Source organism: Arvicanthis niloticus, chromosome 22, assembly GCF_011762505.2.
Source record: "Arvicanthis niloticus isolate mArvNil1 chromosome 22, mArvNil1.pat.X, whole genome shotgun sequence".
NCBI lineage: Eukaryota > Metazoa > Chordata > Mammalia > Rodentia > Muridae > Arvicanthis > Arvicanthis niloticus.
The window spans coordinates 28,427,219-28,444,265 of record NC_133429.1 but is presented as its reverse complement, the minus strand read 5'-3'; the positions used below and the strand labels follow the sequence as shown (position 1 = coordinate 28,444,265).

At 40.4% G+C, this 17,047-nt stretch overlaps 2 protein-coding genes across 4 annotated transcripts in view; one reads left to right on the top strand and one right to left on the bottom strand.

Moving 5' to 3' along the window:
* Positions 1-5,676: 5,676 nt before the first annotated feature.
* Ccdc59 (coiled-coil domain containing 59) lies at positions 5,677-12,469 on the bottom strand. Of its 2 annotated transcripts, XM_076920119.1 has the most exons (5): positions 12,331-12,469; positions 11,918-12,094; positions 10,685-10,991; positions 7,595-7,694; positions 5,677-6,058 (listed from the first exon to the last, which is right to left on the bottom strand). In XM_076920119.1, exons 2-5 carry the CDS (start codon positions 12,069-12,071, stop codon positions 5,897-5,899), a joined length of 723 nt encoding a protein of 240 aa, XP_076776234.1. In that variant the 5' UTR covers positions 12,072-12,094; positions 12,331-12,469; the 3' UTR covers positions 5,677-5,896. The 2 variants fall into 2 exon arrangements, with proteins under 2 accessions (XP_076776234.1, XP_076776233.1); XM_076920118.1 differs by lacking the exon at positions 12,331-12,469 and having other exon boundaries at positions 11,918-12,257.
* Mettl25 (methyltransferase like 25) overlaps positions 12,278-17,047 on the top strand; it is a 70,889-nt gene continuing 66,119 nt past the window's right edge. Inside the window, exon 1 of one of the 2 annotated variants that reach the window (XM_076920116.1) lies at positions 12,278-12,530. In XM_076920116.1, coding sequence (XP_076776231.1) covers positions 12,278-12,530 — 253 coding nt within the window. The remainder of the gene's footprint in view (positions 12,531-17,047) is intronic. The other variant, XM_076920117.1, reaches the window with a different exon arrangement.

Below are 17,047 nucleotides of genomic sequence, written 5' to 3'. Positions count from 1 at the left end.
CTTTGTGTTGATTATTCAGAAGCGAGAAGGGGAACATATAAGCATTTTGTGCTTAAATTACAATCTACAGAATCCTTCTGTTTAAAACATTTATAATTGAAAGAAACACAAGGATATTCCATAAAACTCATACATGATAGAACCTCCATGCAGGCTACTAATTTATACCTAAAATAGCAAACAAGTGCCAACTATTGTATTGCTATTATGTGTACTAGTATGTACTGTATACATACTTACAAAGGACGCATTATCTAGCTCTGCAGGAAATTGACAGAACACCTTGTCACTGGGAGCTACCACAGCCTAGGAATCCTTTCCATTGCTTCTACTTGAATTTGAATGTTCTTGAATATGAGTTTCCTTCTTTGACTGGCTATTTATCTAAACATAATGGGATGGTGTCAGTGTGGTTTTAAAGGACCCATTTAATCAACTACAAATATTCTAGTCATATCAGTAGAATCTCAAAGCCCCATAACAGAAAAAGCCTGGTGTAACAGTACCTCAAGAGAGGCCAGTCCATGCAAGAAAAGCATTGAGGCTCACTGTAATGAATGTGCTAACATCTGGTGAGTACTCAGTTTGATAATGCTATGGAAGTCTTGGTAAGTTAGTTGAAGTTGGCACATTGAGATTGGTAAATTTGTAGGACTAGTCAGGCTTATAAGTTATCAGTAAGTATTTAAAAAATACACCACAGTCGTTACCTTGGCATGTAAGAAATAAAGTAGAGATAGTTATGATAAAGTTTATCCACTAAGAATGAGAAGGTCCACTCTGAAAGCAGACATAATGCCCAGGATATAGTGGGGGTGTTACAGAACTTTTTGGAAAAGCAACACTGTTTTTCCAATTTGACTTCATAGGTTCCTTGGGCATCTTAGCAAGAAGATATTCTTACAGTATCTAATCGTTTCACCCGTGTTGAAGTTCCTAAAACATAAAAAAGCCTTCTACCATATGACACAACCATTTGGTACCTTCAGATTTACCAAAAGAAAACTAAAGCACTGACCCATACAAGATTTATACCCAAATGTAAATAAATAAATAAATAGCTTCAGTTGTTATGACCAAACACTGAGAGTACTTCATGTAGCAATCAACAGATGAATGGATAAAATATATCTGTCCAATAAAATATTCCTGTTTCAGTAGAAGCCAACTATTTGCAAATCTTGCAGTAATGTATATGAATTGATAAGTATTTGTACTGACTAGAAAAACTGCAAAAATAGAGCACAGTATAGAACCCTTGCTGCTGCTATTGTTGTTGTTATTATTATTGTTATTATTATTTTGAAAGTGCAGACTAGATTGTAACAAAATATGATCAGGTGCTACTTTGAATCAGTTTGGGGGCCACTGGAAGGATGGATTACAGAGGCCTAGGAAGAACATTCTGAAGCTGATGCTAATTGCTAGGAGACCATACAGAAGTTTCATGTGCAGATATATGTCAGAGTCAGTAAGTTTTCTATTTACATATTTAATAACACGCCTCAGTGAAGCTGGCAGCCCTATGAATGATTTAATGGTGGTGTTCTTAATGAAAGCAATTCAAAAAAAGCAGAGATCCCAGGGAAAAAAAAGGAAAATATTTATGCTTTCCATTTCAGTATGTTTTTCCTAATCAGGCTCCTGGAATAAAGAGAAATCTTCAGATGAAATCACCATCTAGGTTAACGTTCAAATTAAAAAAAGAAATTGCCCCTAGATTCACACTTTCAGACTTCATACTGTTAAAAGTTTAAAAAAAAATTTAAAGAAAATTGACGTTCTCCCCAGTTTCATGTTTCATTCACAAGACACTCAGCCAGAAGTGTGCCTAACTCTTGGTCAGAGCTGTCAGCAGGTGTAGCCTCATTGTCTATTTTAAGAATGAACATGAGTCATTGAGCTCTTCAAAAGCTAAATTGATTCAACACTAAGTCTAGAGTGTCTCTCGATGTTCAAAAGGCCTGACAAATTAATAAAACACCCAAGATCATCACACTTGTCTCATACCCTCATTTAAAAGGCAGCTACTCTGTACATGATTTAACTCCTCCAACCCAATTGTTGCTCTGAGCAAATGGAATCCGTATCAGAGCTTCTGAATTACAAAGTCATGGATCTAGAGAAATGGGCAGGACGGCTGACGATGGCTTTAGGCTCTTACCAGCATGGTATTCACATCAGCTGCACACTTAAACTGGAAGGCATCTGTCAATGAGGAGTTAAATTTATCACCCTTGTGCATTCTGTATGGTAGATCGATTTTCTCCTCTCAGCCAGCATGTATTTGAGATACTGATACAACCTTAAAAAACAAAGCATTTACAATGGTGCCATATCAACAACTGGGGTCCTTTAACTGCTTTTGCTCTTTCCTACTTACAATAGTCAAATTGCCATGTATACTGAAATTCAACAACTGGTATGAACAAACTAGACCTTAAACTTTTTCGGAGCTCTGTACTGTACACAAGCCATCTATCTTGAAGCTGTAAAAGCAGCAAACACTGATTAATCGATAATGTCTATCGTACCCAATTATCTTTTTTTTTTTCTGTCATTGAATCTGTGTTCTAAATAAGATTGTTATCTAGTTTTGAAGCCACTGCTATTCACACATGCATTTTAAATATAGGTCAAGGTCAAGCCACAACAGTCTGTATCTGAGGCTGACTCCTTCTGCCATTACCTTGCTTGATTTTAGCACTTAGGAGAGCATGCCAAGCCTCACGTTGGCTGCCATCTGCTGTGGCCATCCAGGACACCAGCTTTTATGAGCCACAGTCTCAAGCATAATGACAGAGAGGATTATTGGCTTTTAAGTTTGGGAAGAACAAGGGAGGAAATTCTGTGCCTTAGTTGAAGGCCATGTCCAGCACCTTTACATCCCATCTCATTTCGTGTCTGAGGCCAAGTATTCCACCTCTGTAGAATATTTTTCTAGTAAACAAGGATGCTCTGAATTCAAGCCAAACTCTCATCATAATACTTTAAGGATTGAAGACAGAAAGTTGAATGTGGTTGGTATCTTTAATGCCAGCACTGGGAAGGCAGAGGTAGGCAGATCTCTATGAGTTTAAGGCCACCCTGGTCTACAGAGTTCCAGGACAGCCAAAGCTATGTAGAAACCCATTTCAAAAAGAAGATGAGGATGATGATGGGGGAGTAGGAGAAGGAAGAAGGTATAGGAGGAGAAGGAAGAAAGGAAAGGGAAAGAAGAGGAGGAAGAGAAAGAAGAAGAGGAAGAAGAGGAAGGAGAGGAGGAGGAGGAGGCACAAAAGGAAACAATATTGCACTTTTACGAATTAAAGCTATGGCAAAACTTCCTGTGTATGGTAAATTCAAAGCCTGAAACCAGGCTCTGGGCATCTAAAGCTTCTTTGTGTTCATAGTTATATTTTAAATTTTTCTCTTGGTAAATTGGACATGTGTAGCTTAACTTTTTAATTATTTTGTTTTGTAGCACTGGGGCTTTAGCCCAGGACTTTGAGAGGCCAGACAAGCAATCTTCCTCTAAGCTGTAACTTCAGCCTACAGAACAAGTTCTCAGATACTACACTGCTCAGAACACTGGCCTTTTCCTTGCTACGTGTCTATTCCCATTTTTATCCTTTCTAAATAGAATTTGTTTTTATGAGAATGATGATCAAGAGTATTTGAAGTCTATCTAGTATGCTAACATGTGTCTATACTAGCTCCTAGAGATGTGGGAGACCAAGTATAGTAGTTGAGGTCAGCTTAGGCAAACAGCATGAGAATCCATCTCAAAAGATGTCTCAGTTGGTAAAATGACTCCTGTCCTGTCCAAGCAGGTAGATCTGAGCTGGGATTGCCCAGCACCTGCTTAAAGGCCAAAATGCTGTTCCTTGCAAACCCAGTGCTGGAGAGGCAGGGACAGGAAGGCCATAGGGTAGTGAGAAACTCTATCTCAAAAAATCAGGTTCTGGATGATTGAAGGCATCAACTGTTGGTGTCCACCATATATGTCCAACATAGTGACCCATGTATACTTGTACATATAAACATATAATGTAGTATATGTACATCTAACATATATACAAGTAGGGTAGGTTGGGATATGGAGATTATATATACTCTAAACCAACTTGTATGTTCTCAAATTTAAGTTACAATACTGTCCCAAGGCAGAACAAGTCAGCCAATATGGAGACAATATTTCCTCTGTATGGGACAATTAGGAAGAGAGAGGAAATATTATCCCCACTCCTCGTTAACTGTTTTTATATACTTCACTACATCTCCAACACTTTTCTCTCATTTCTCTTCTGCTTTATTTGTCTCTAGCTTTAGTGACCTTGAAGCCTTTTCTTAAGCAATTATTTTTCTCTCTGTACATGGACCAGGATGATTCAGCCTCCACACCCAGCTTCCCTACTTTTTTTTTTTTAAAAAACATTAAATTTCCCTCATGATGCTGAGGCTGAGGTTTTGGTAAGTGTAGCATAAGAATCAACAGCCATTACTGAGACAGTCTCTGCTAGTCAAACCTCAGGGTGTAGCTTTCAGATGAGCTATGTGGTTTTTTTTTTTAACCACACTCATGTCTGAACCTTTCATTTTGAACCTAATGCTGATTGCTGTCCTCAAACATCTCTGGATATAAACAAAATGAAACAAATCCAAGCAAACAAGACTAAAATAAAACAAAAAGAGCCCTCAGTTGCAGACCTCAACAATGTTATAAAAGATACTTAATCCTATTTTTCACTTAAATCTTAAAAGGACCAGATGTCTACATTTTAACCTGAAGAATCTAGAACACAGATGTGAATAAAGGAGTTCAAGGAAACTGTTTACTGTGTGTGCTTCCTTAATCAGATTGTGGCTTTCTGGGCTGTTCACGTCCAACAGCATATCACATATTTCTAAGCATTATTTTTCTATGCAGAGAGCAAGTTGTGTATTTCCTCAGTACATTACTGAACTTTTAAACTCATGATGAAGGCCATAACATGCAAAGCGTCTCTAAAAGCTTTAAGACAGTTTTAGAATGTATTTGCTACCATTTATAAAGCACACAGTTTTACAACCATTACTGTGCAGTCTTTTTGCTTACAATGCTGAGGCTTTCTAGTTCTGTGGCAACTGATGGCAGAAAGGTTCTCTCAGCTCACAGAGGTACCAACAGTGTTACATCATGACAATACAGAGCTTGATGACTGTGAAAATGCTGCATGTCTACCATTATCTAAAAGATACTAAAAAAATGTTTCCACTAAACAGAATGCTTCTATGAAATTCAATCCATAAATCAAATTTATTAGGTCTACCTTATTATGGAAATACAAGCTCTTTTAATGTACTTTCAGGTAGCCTAGAAAATCCACTTTCCTGTACCATGTACTAAAAATTAATAAATAAAAACACCAAAGGTGAGTCATTCCTTCCCTTAATTAAAATGACCTTAAACACTGAATAATCTATCAGGGCTAGAGGTGCCGGTCTGAAATCCCAGTCCTGACCGAGGCAAGGAAGAGCACCAGTTTGAGAGCAGAAATAAACCGCACAGAAACCCTATCTCAAAACTCCCAGGGGCTACAACAAAGCTTTAGTGTTAGTACAGCTGCCAGGTCAGTGCAAGGACCTAAGTTTAATTTCCAGTAACTAACTGAAACATGTTCACGTCACTGAGATATTTCACTGTGAGCTCAGGCCTCCTATTTCAAAGCAGTTTATTTCATACAAATTCCACTTAAGTTTTTAAAGATCTTCAGGATAAAGTCTATATAGAAATTTTTCTTTCACAAAAATAAAATTTAATTCAGCAATCCATTTGATGCCAGCAAGTAAAGTTCACCATGAGGAGGCTCCTGATACAATATAAAAGGATGCAACAGTCAGTCAGAATTCAGTGCTTATAAACAAAGTGTCCGCTTTAACTGTTCTCCTGTATTTTCTGAAGAAGGTACTCCATCTGTACATTCAGGTTAGGCTGGCCCTTTTTAGTCTTTTTGCTCAGTATTTTGAAAGCTTCCATTTTTTTCTTTTTGTAGAGCTTTTGAGCCTCTTCTCTCTCTTGCTTTCTCATTTCATATTCCTGCAATTGCAAACACACATGATGTGCATCAGTCATAAACAAGAATATAGGTCAGAAACTGTTGTGAGATTGCTGCGCTCTGCAAGCCTTGACAGCCTGTCTTTTCTGTTGTGTATGAGGGGAACTGACATAGTTGTCCTCTTTGCTTTAATACCATAGTGACATAAGGAACAGCACAGAGTAAGAGGGTCAGGCAGCACTTTATGCATTGGCATGTAAGTAAAAGAGAAGTCAAGTCTAACAATTTCACTGAGAAGTCAAATACTTAACAATTTCACTGTTTAAATCCACCAATGAATTAGCCCTCTAATTCTTTACAAAACAAACAAACAAAAACAAAAACAAACAAAAAAGGATCCTTTCCAGAGATTAACTGTTAATATCCTGGTAACATTAAAAAGTTCATTCCCAGAAAACCATACTTGTATTTTGTTGTTGCTAAGTAATTCAGATTTAACCTAGAAAATGCTGACTACCTACTTACTATATAAGTGCAAAACATTCTGCTAGACATGAATTGTACCATCTAAGGACTAGGATGCTCATTTCACTTGCTATGATGAAAATTCAAATCTATGTATAGAGGACTATAACTGAAAACGTTAACAGTTGTGAAGATCCATGATTCAACAAGCACTCTAACATTATTACTAGCATCAATGTAATAGCTGAAAAGACGCTTTACCATTTCTGGTCCAGGGAGCCACAAAATGATACACTATAGACTAACACTAGATTTACACTTACTTGTGACTACAAGTAATTATAACTAGCAAGGAATCGTACGTGCAATTTGTGAACCTATAGCACATATTATCCTTCTAAGAACCTTACAGTTTGCTGTGTTGGTCTTACACACAATGACTAAGCTCGGTGATAAGGATGTGACATCCTTGCTGGGGACCACTCTGTGGCAGAGCTTGGCTTTATAAACAGATCCTCAGGTGCTTATCATGCTACATCACATTACTTACAATCAGTTAACCATGTATTTATTTTAAACATACATAAGGATAAGAAGCTGGGCTTAGTAGAGCATGTGTTTAATCACAGCACTGAAGAGGCAGAGGCAGGTGGATCTCTGAGTTCCAGGCCAGCCAGAGCTACATAGTGAGACCCTGCCTCAAGAAAAATCTGAAAATTATTCATTAATTTTCTTAAATTAAGAAAATCATCAATATTTTTAACACTTAGGTCTCAAGAACTCAAATGTAAGCACATAAGAGTTTCAAGGAACTTGCTAAAAAACCCAGTTCCTAGGCCATAGTTTGAGAAACATTACCACAGATGCTCATTTTAACTTAACAGCAACATTTTTTTTTTTTTTTTGCTCGTTTGTTTTTTAAATCTTATCCTTGACCTACTAGGATTGTCTGAGTCAATCAAGGACTTTGAATATTATACAATTCTACAAGTCTACTGACTAAAGCATAAAATAAGTATTAAAGCAGACAGTATTATATGTCAATACTCAGAAGCATAGCGTCCCACATGTTGAAGATAAACTAGGCTAAATAACCACAAAGCAGGACTTACAAATCTCTTAGCAGCTCGCTTTGCTTGTACTCGCTCATAGTCTTCCTGTGCCTTTTGGTTTGAAGTTTTCTTTTTCTTTTTCTTTGGAAAAGTCACAGAACTTGCAAGATAGATTAAGATAGGTAAGTTATATCATTCAAAAATGATTCAACCAAAATTATGCAACTGTGTCAAATCCAGTATTCATATACAAAAACGTCACTAATTCAAATGGAAGGAAGCATGAAGAAAATACCAATACCAACTACAGTAGCAACATAAGGAAGATGCCCAAAGACATCAAAGCTAGAGAACAGTCACAATTACAGGTTAAAGGATGGTAAATGGGGATTTGGGGGGAGAAATATTTAACAAGCATAGATGAATTGATAGTAACCTGTTAGTAACAGAGGGTAAGTACCAGATGCAAGGAGGCATAAACAAACCTCAGTGTGACTGCTTTTGTCACCTTGTGTCTGTCTGTCTCATCTTACCACAAGTCATCCCTTCATTTGTCTTGCTCTACATTGAAGTGTTCTAAGCTCTTGGAAAGGAAAGTCACTAGTGTGTCACTTGTTACATGACTTGGTAACAACCTTCCTTTCCTGTGAGTCTCACCTTCTCGTGTCATAACTACAATCTATTTCAGCAGCTCCCTAGTTAAAAAATAAATGCATATGTCTTCTATTACCAAAGTGTATCTGGTGGTCTGCTAATGTTTAACTTTTCATAGTAAATAATAAAGTAGTCATGACTTCCAACTCACTCCCTCTCTGACACATGATTTCTGCTCCACCATTCCAAACTGTCCTTATCAAGTCAGTACTGATCTTCTAGCCCCAAACATCCAATAGGCTTTGTGCTTCCTTCTATTATCTACTTCTGAGAACTTCAGTGTTGGGCCTTGGATGAGGTAACTCCATTTAACCTGTGCTCATCAATCACGTAGGACACAGGTAGAGGGCATGATTAACACGTCTCCACCTCCAGAGATTTAAATATTAATGAGTTATTTAAAGGCCAGGGGCATAGCTAATTAAGTTATTCCCTCCCCTCTTCCCCCTCCCTATAAAAGGCCAGGTGAGCCTGGCTTTTGGGGGAGCGCTCATCATCTACACCCATTTGTCATGCCATGAACAATAAAAGCTTTTGGAAACTCCATGTGTCGCCTGGGCCTGCCGCCGCCAGATTGCCAGTTTCTGGAACCCCGAACCGCAGCCACTGCCGCCTGCCCACTGCAGCTGTGTGAATGTGGGACCCCGCCGCTGGACTCCTCCCCCCCGAAAGGTTTCCTCCCCACATTTCAGTTTGAGATAGTATCATTCTTCACTTCAAATTCTCATGCACGTGAGTGTTCCTCACGTAGGTTTGGGCATAGTGTACATGTACACTATGTACAGAGACTAAGGACTGCTCATCACTGTATTTGAGGAAAGGTCTCTCCACAAACCAGGGGGCTAGCTAATGAGCTCCAAGGATCTACCTGTCTCATTTATTATTTCATGACAGAAGAGTCTACTGAAAACCAAAGCAAACCAACCCTCATTTCTTCCTTCATCCCCACTGTATACTTTGTTCTTACTGCAGCACAACTAATGCTCAATTTTATTTTTTTTAATTGAGAATTATATATATTCACACAAAGTATTACTGAGCAAATGCGCCCACCATTTCTTCTCCAACGCCTTCCCCATCCTTTACTTTTCCCTCCTAGCTTCATGTGCATCTTTTATAATTTTATTAAACCGAGTCCACTTCCTGAAGCCAGCATGTGCACGTGCATGGGTGTGGAGCCATCGACTGGAGCATGGGGAATCTCTCAGGCATGTCTGTGGAAGACAGACTCCGCCTCCTCAGCCATAAATTGACAAAATCTCCTAAGCTACATATGGAACTTTCTGAGTCCCTCCCCAGTCCATGATGGAATTTTGCCTGGCTTCATCTTGCATATGTCATTGCCCTAGTTTTGAAAGACAATAGTTTGGTGAAAAAAAAAAAAAGTTAAGATCTAAAGTGATGCCTTGCTATGCACATGATAATATAGTTTTGCTTGAACTGTATGTGTCAAAGTTTTATAAACTAGCTCTTATAAAATCAAAGTGGTAAAGAGGGTCTTGTTTTAAGATAAAGTAGTATCAGCTGGCCTGAAACTCACCATCTACTCCGGCTTAACCTCTAATTATTCAGTCCTCCTGTGTTAAACCTCCTCAGTACAGGGATTATCAGGGATGAGTCAGCACTCATCCAGGAGAAAGTCCACGTGTTAAACATTTTGGTTGTTTCGTAGGATGGTATCTTACTATGTACCACAAGCTAGCTTTGAATTAACAGCAATCTTCCTGCATCAGCCTTCTGAGGTTACCAGCATATAAAGCCATGCTTTCCTTGGTTTTCATTAACTGCAACCTATTTCCTGTACCCTTTGCAGAAAATGCAAGTTAAGATACAGAGAACAGCAGTTAGCAGACACAAAATTACCACCTATCAAGTATGACTTAGAATACCTGATATAAATGAACATGACAAAATGTCATGAACTATAATGTTTAGGAACATCACTGACCTGAGAAGATGATCCAGGGTGAGGCTGTGCAAGATACTGGCCATAGTGGCTCTCAAAGACTTTTACACTATCCTTCCTGTCATGGTGGACACTGGTTTACCAGCATGGAAAGTCTGGCTTGATAATCCAAAGTGCCCATGGCTACACACTTGCATTATTTTTCTACTATCTGGTTATGTTGCCCATGCTGGCCTGGTCTCCGATTCCCAAATGTTGGGTTTACAGATCTACAACGTTAAACCCAGCCCCCGCCCCACATTAAGAAACACAAATTAATAACTGGGCTTAATTACAGTCCAATTATATTACTTGTTCTTGAGAGGCTGCAATTCAAAACTCAGATCTATTAATTCTCATTTCATATTTTCCCCATCTATGCTCAACTAGCCTACTGCAGTCATTTAACATTAAACAAGGAGACTCGGTGAAATATTATTACACAACTTAAAAAATGTGTTAGAAAAACTCTAATTCTTACACAAGTTTCTCTGTCTCTTCAATAAAACAGTATTTACACTTAAAGAACTTCCAAAGAAGAAAGTACATACTTTACTGTATTTAGCTCTTCTGGCTGAGGCTGGTGAACACTGGACTGTTCTTCAGACAAAGTCTGCTCAGTGTTGCCTTCCACTTCAGGCAAAGGCTGGTCAGCTTGTTCTTCTGACAAAGCCAGGCCAACCTTTCTTTGCTGTTTTCTGAGTCTTTCTTCTTCGGCTAGATAGAGGTGTTTCAGGTGCTCTGGGTAATGATCAGTGAACTGGGATTCCTGTGAGGTTGGTGCCTTCTTGACCTTCCCCAGTAATTTCTTATAATTTTGCTGGATCTTCAGTTTTCTCCGAAATGCAAAGCCTTGCCCTAGCATTGAAGAATTTCAGTCACAATTACTTTAACAGAAAGTGATAAATTAAATGAAGATTTTTTTCTTTTACATTATACTCAAATGATAGACTTACTTGGCTTTGCTTTAAAGATTAAGTTAGGCAACACATTTATTGATACTGAAGAGCAGGCTGGCCCTTTACCTGAATATAAGGCTAACATTTGTCAGACATCACATAAAAAACTTCTAAGTACAGTAAACTTAACTTTACAGCTCAGCTTGAATTTATAATCATATTCACAAATTACATTTTTCTTTAATTCACACAAAATCTCACTTGGGTCTTCAGTAAATACTGAAAATTAAGGTGGGGTAATCTACTATTTTCCCCTTGGAGAAATTTACTAATCACTTATTTTCCCAAATAAAACACAAAACAACAAAGCGGGGGGAAAGGGGGTACCTGTACAACTTTCTGAACACCTGTCAGTTATTATTAGATCGAACAACAACAAAAAAAAACACTTAGCCATTTGACTGCAATGAGAGGCCTAACAAAGACAAGACATCGAATCTAAGGAAGACAGCAGTATGAGACGAGGAGGGCTACTGTGGTTTTCACTTATTAAAGCTTTGGGGCAGTGTATGTTAAACCCGATCTTTCTCTCTTCCCTTTGCTATAATATAGATGCAAGTATGTCTGTATGCTACTCTGAACGTGCACCTCGACGCTCCGTGCTTCCCCTTAGACGAAAGAGCAGCGTTAAATGATATAAGTTGACAGCACCGTCCGATTCTTCCACGCACAGGACTGAGAAGCTCCCGGGTTTGGCAGGCTTAGGAACCGCTTCCCGGATCTCAAGCCGGACCCAGTCTACGTCCTTTTCCCAAGCCGGGACTCATCGCGCACCCTCGGATCCCCCGGGCCCGACGACTCCTCCACGGCTGTCTCCTTACGTACCCTCGCGCACGCTCCCCAGGAAGGCTTGCTGGTGGTTCGGCCGCCAGGTCCTGCGTTTCCCATTCTGGTTCCCGAATCTGACCTGAGGAGTCCCTTCCCCACGCGCCGCAAATCCGCCGGTTCGCCACCTCGAAGACGGTCGCCCGGGCGCCATTTTGCACCAGCGGGTTCTAGGAACTACGGTGGACGCCGACATAATACGTCACCAGGCAAAAGCAATCAATCGCCCGTTTTCCCCCCCCTCAAATTAGCGCCTGCTCGGAGCTCGACTGCTTCAGCCTGTGCTGCTTCCGGGGAGAGGGGGAGAGAGGTGTCCCGCGGCCATGTTGGCGCCACCTGCAGCCCTGGAGGGCGAGCGTCATGGCTGCGGCCTGCTCTCTCCCCAGGACCCCGGACCTGCCCACGCTGCACACCAAGTTACAGGACTTGCTGAGCTTCCTCAGGGGCGCCCTGGCCATTTCCAGCGCGCACACGGTGGACTTCTACACCAAGTCGATCTGGCAGGAGCTGGTCGACCTGCCCCCTGAGAGCGTGCTGGCGGCGCTGAGGAAGTCGGCGGCGGAGGCCGAGCCGCGTGAGCCGCTTCCCCTGGGGGAGGCAGAGGCGGGATCAGGTGAGTGGCGGGGCGGGCGGGAGGGGCGGCTGGCGGCGCGCCCCCTGGTGGAACTCGGCGGAAGTGGCAGGGACTGGAAGGATGCTGTCTGTCCCTTGCAGACGAATTGGAGGGATTGGAATAGCGAGGGTGGGCGTGGTCCGGGCGGGGTCCCCTCCTGGTTCTTGTCTGGGTGTCGGTAGAGTTCCACAGTCTAAAAGTAGTCAACACAGGGAAGAGGCGTGCCTTCACTTAATGAGTCAACAGTTTAGTTTTGGAAGCATCCGAAGACTATGTGACGATCCATACATACAACCGTGAAGTGAGTTTGGGAGACCATTTAAGAGCCGGTTCCTAATCAGTACAAGGACGATTGCATCGTGCATTAGGATGGTGATAGTGAAAGTTCTGAATGCTCGCTAGTTCATTCGAAAACTATGTGTATTCAATATCAGTTATGCGCCCTGATGTTTTCAAGGCTCTGGAGTTTCACACCCCTAAGAAACTTCTGCCAAGTTTCTGCTTTGGAAATAGACAAAGAACAGTAGCAGCTAGCTCCTGGAATTGCTTGTGCTTTGCTTCCAGGTTTTCCAGGTGTTGTCAACGTTAGAGAATATACTTCATCACTTAAGTATCCTGTAAATGCACACTGCCACCAGGGATGGAGATGGGCCTATAGGGGTGTTTTCATCATAGAACTTGAGAAATAATGGTTCTTTGCAATCGTTCTTGGTTGTTGGAAAGTTGGGCACCCTTTCAGTTTGCTCCCGTAGTATTCTGTGTTGATAATTTGGTTCATAAATTTTTAAAGAGCGGGAACTGCGTTTGCCTTAGCAACAGATGGATTCCAACATGTGGCAAAATACTTGGCATACATTAAGTGCTCCATAAAATATTTGTTGAACAAATGACTCTTGTTGGCTTTCGAAAATTAAAAAAAAAAAAAAATAAGCCAAAGAAAATGCAAGAAAACAACTTTTAAGTGCAGAACAAGACTTTGTTTAACTTTGTCTCTACCTGATGGGATATTACCTTAATTCATTGGTGCATATTGTATGTTCTGCAGTTTGCTTTTGCTAGGTGCATGAGTATTTTTTTTCTTTTTTCTCTGTCTCTCCGTGTGTGTGTGTGTGTGTGTGTGTGTGTGTGTGTACACCTGCCTGTCCTCATGTTGAAAGTCAGCTTATAGTATTATTTCTCAGGAGCTCTGCACCTTGTCTTTTGAGACAGGGGCTGACAATTAGGATAGGTTGGTCCCCAGTAAGCTTCAGTACCTAGCCAATTCTGCCCCGTCCCCCTCCCCCCTAGCCCAATACTAGAATTACAAGTCCATACCACCACGCCTAGCTTTTACTGTGGATACCCAGGCCCCAATGCTTATAAGGCAAGCATTTTTACTGTCTGGCCCCTATTTTCTCTTAATCTTTGTATTGCAAATCGGGAATTCCTTAATTTCTGATTTGTGACTTCACAGCTTAAATTAATTTACCAGGGATGCAGGCTTTTGTGGAAGATTAGACTCTCAATTTTGCATCGCCTGATTCCACGGAATAGCCTTTCAGTGTCCATGTTTAAACCCGTTGATTTGTTTAGCAAGCAATTACTAAGTCAGGTTTTCATGAGAATCATTACTTAGTCCTACTCCCTTCCTTCCTTAGCTTTTTTCTTGTCTTTTCCCATAAGCAGTAATGTTAAAAGTGTTTTGTCCATTACTTTAGAACAGTGCCTGGTCATTGTAGATGTTTAATAGATATTGACAAAATGTAAAGTGTAACGAGAAGGTCAGTGATACCACTTCTTTGCTTCCTTAGGCTAAGAATGAACAATAATATTTGTGTCCATGCATACGTGCATGCATGAAAGTCTAAGAACCAATTTGTGTGTGTGTGTGTGTGTGTGTGTGTGTGTGTGTGTGTCTAATGACAACAGAGACTAGACTGGACTATCGACCTTGAAAATGTCTCTGGACCTGATAACTTTTTGAGTATAAAACTCCCAATTATATAAATTCCCAGCTGTTTTACAAGCTAATTTATTGGAAGCCTTCCTTAGGCTTTCCTCATCTAGCTTTGTGAAGAGACAGCATGGTGCCATGCAGGCAGACATGGCTGGAGAAGGAGCTGAGGCCTACTTCTTGATCTCAGGCTGCATGAAGAGACTCCGCCATTAGGCCAGCTTGAGCTGCTGAGATCTCAGAGTCCGCCCCCTAGTGACACACTTCCTCCAACTACTTCAACAATGTCAAATCTAATAATGCTACTCCCTGTGGGCAAGCGTTCAAACACATGAGCTATGGCACCTCTCCTATTCAGTCCGCCACAAGCTCTTTCTAAACTTGTGAGGAAATCCAGCAGAGGAACAAGTTAAGCAAAGTTCACATCCAAATGGTCGAGAACACAGACCTCAGCAGTTGTATAGAGAGATGCAAAGTCAAGTATTCCTTTCAACTGGAACTTTATTCTCATTTCTCTCACAGCAGTTTAAGAGTTAAATTATTATAATGTTTACAGATGACTATAAGAAAGTCCTGTGTGTTGAGCATTGTCCAGAGGATACTTTTGGTGTGTATGTGATGTGATGTATATGCACATGTATGTGATATATATGTACATCCATGTAATGTGATATGTATGTACGTGTATGTAATGTGACACATATATGAGACACGGCTTTTGTATTCTCAAATCTAGTTGTGTGTCTCAATTTGTCAACATTTTAAATCCTTTTTAGCATATAAAGGGAGTTTGAATTAATTATTTTGGAAATTTTGTACATCTATATAATACGTCTCAATCATATCCACCCATCATTACATTGCTTTGTTCGCTCCCTCTCCTGCTTAACTCCTTACGTTCTTCTTCCTAATTATCCTTCTTCCTACTTTAATGTCTGTGTGTGTGTGTGCGTGCGTGTGTGTGCGTGTGTGTTTGTGTGTGTGTGTGTGTGCATTCCTGCATGTGTGACGTCCCACTGAGTTCCGTTAGAGTTGCTTGTATGAGTATGCATGTAGTGTTGTTTACTGGAGCACGAGCAATTTGCCAGTGGCTGGACTCCTGAGGAAAATGTGTCCCAACATCAACTGCCACAAGCCATAGAGGATTTTTACTCTTACAACATAAAAACATGTTTATATCTCAGTTGTTGCATTGCTCTCCAGTTAATCTCTCCAATACTATACAATAAAATTCTTACTGTGTGCCCAACAGTCAAGCTGTTCCTCACTTTAAAAAAACCCTTTTTTCCACATGTTGGTGTACATGTGTGGTATGTGTACATGTGTATATGTATGTTTTTGTGAGGGATGCACATGCATGTGGGTGTACATGTGGGTGTACCTGGTATTGATGTCCAGTTTCTTCCTTGATGCTCTCCACATGGTAGACAGGATCTCATGACGAAGCTGGAGGTTGCCTTTTTGGCTAGTCTGGCTGGTCAGCTTTTTCAAGGAGTCCCTTGGAAAAGCTGACCACAAGCTGGAATCATAGGGAGTGGGCTGATTAGTTTTGTCAGCTTGATAGGAACTGGAATTCTTTGGGAAGAGAAAACCTTAATTGAGCAGGTGCTCCCGTCAGACTGGCCAAGTCTGGTGGGAAGTTTTCTTTAGTCAATAGTTGATGTGGGAATGCCCGCCCAGCCCACTGTAGGCCCAGCTACCCCTGGGCAGGAGGTGGTCCTTGGTTATATAAAAAAGCAGGTTGATAGAGCCATGGAGAGAAAGCCAGGAAGCTTTACTCCTGCTTGGCCTCCACTTCAGTCTCTGCCTCCAGGGACCTGACTGCTGGAGTTCTTGCCTTGGTTTCCCTCAGTGTTGGACTGATTGGGACATGTAAGCCAAATTCATGATTTCTTTCTCAAGAACGGTTGGTTGTGGTCTTTTCCCAACACAGTAGGAAGTCACCTAGGACAGGGAGGCTACTGAATTCATCTGTCTTTCACAGAGAATAGAGGATCCTGACTGTGGTGTTTGTGATTCCGTGGCAAGCATTTCATCCCTGACCTTTCTCTCTACCCTGTTCTGTATCTCTAGTGTGCTGTAGGGTTTGCGAGTCTTCATGCCACCTTAGTGTCCATGACTACAACTTCACAGTAGTGCACACTGAATTACTTTGCTTTTTATCTATTTTTTTTATTTAGCAAATGCATTTCTAAATTTGTCGCATTCTATAGTTTATTTCTGAACAAATTAAGCTATGTAAAGAAATTTTAAATTCAACTATTATGGTTAATTCTAATTTTATTTCTAATTTCATTTCAAACGTAATGTAGTTCATTGTGAAGATGGTTTTAGAAGGATTGACTGTATTTATGCATTCATTATGGTGTTAATATTGGTGTGGTAACCATCTGCATGTCAGACCTTCTTAATATGTACTGTTTGACCCAAAAGCATGGGTTGAATGTTGAAATAATATATTTTTTTCATTTTATATACAACTATAAATTAAGCTAGAGTCGTTTAGGAAAAAAAGAAAAAGTCCTAGCATATAATTGGATCATGTAATGGATTCATATTAAAGCAACAATATGTATTGTATTTG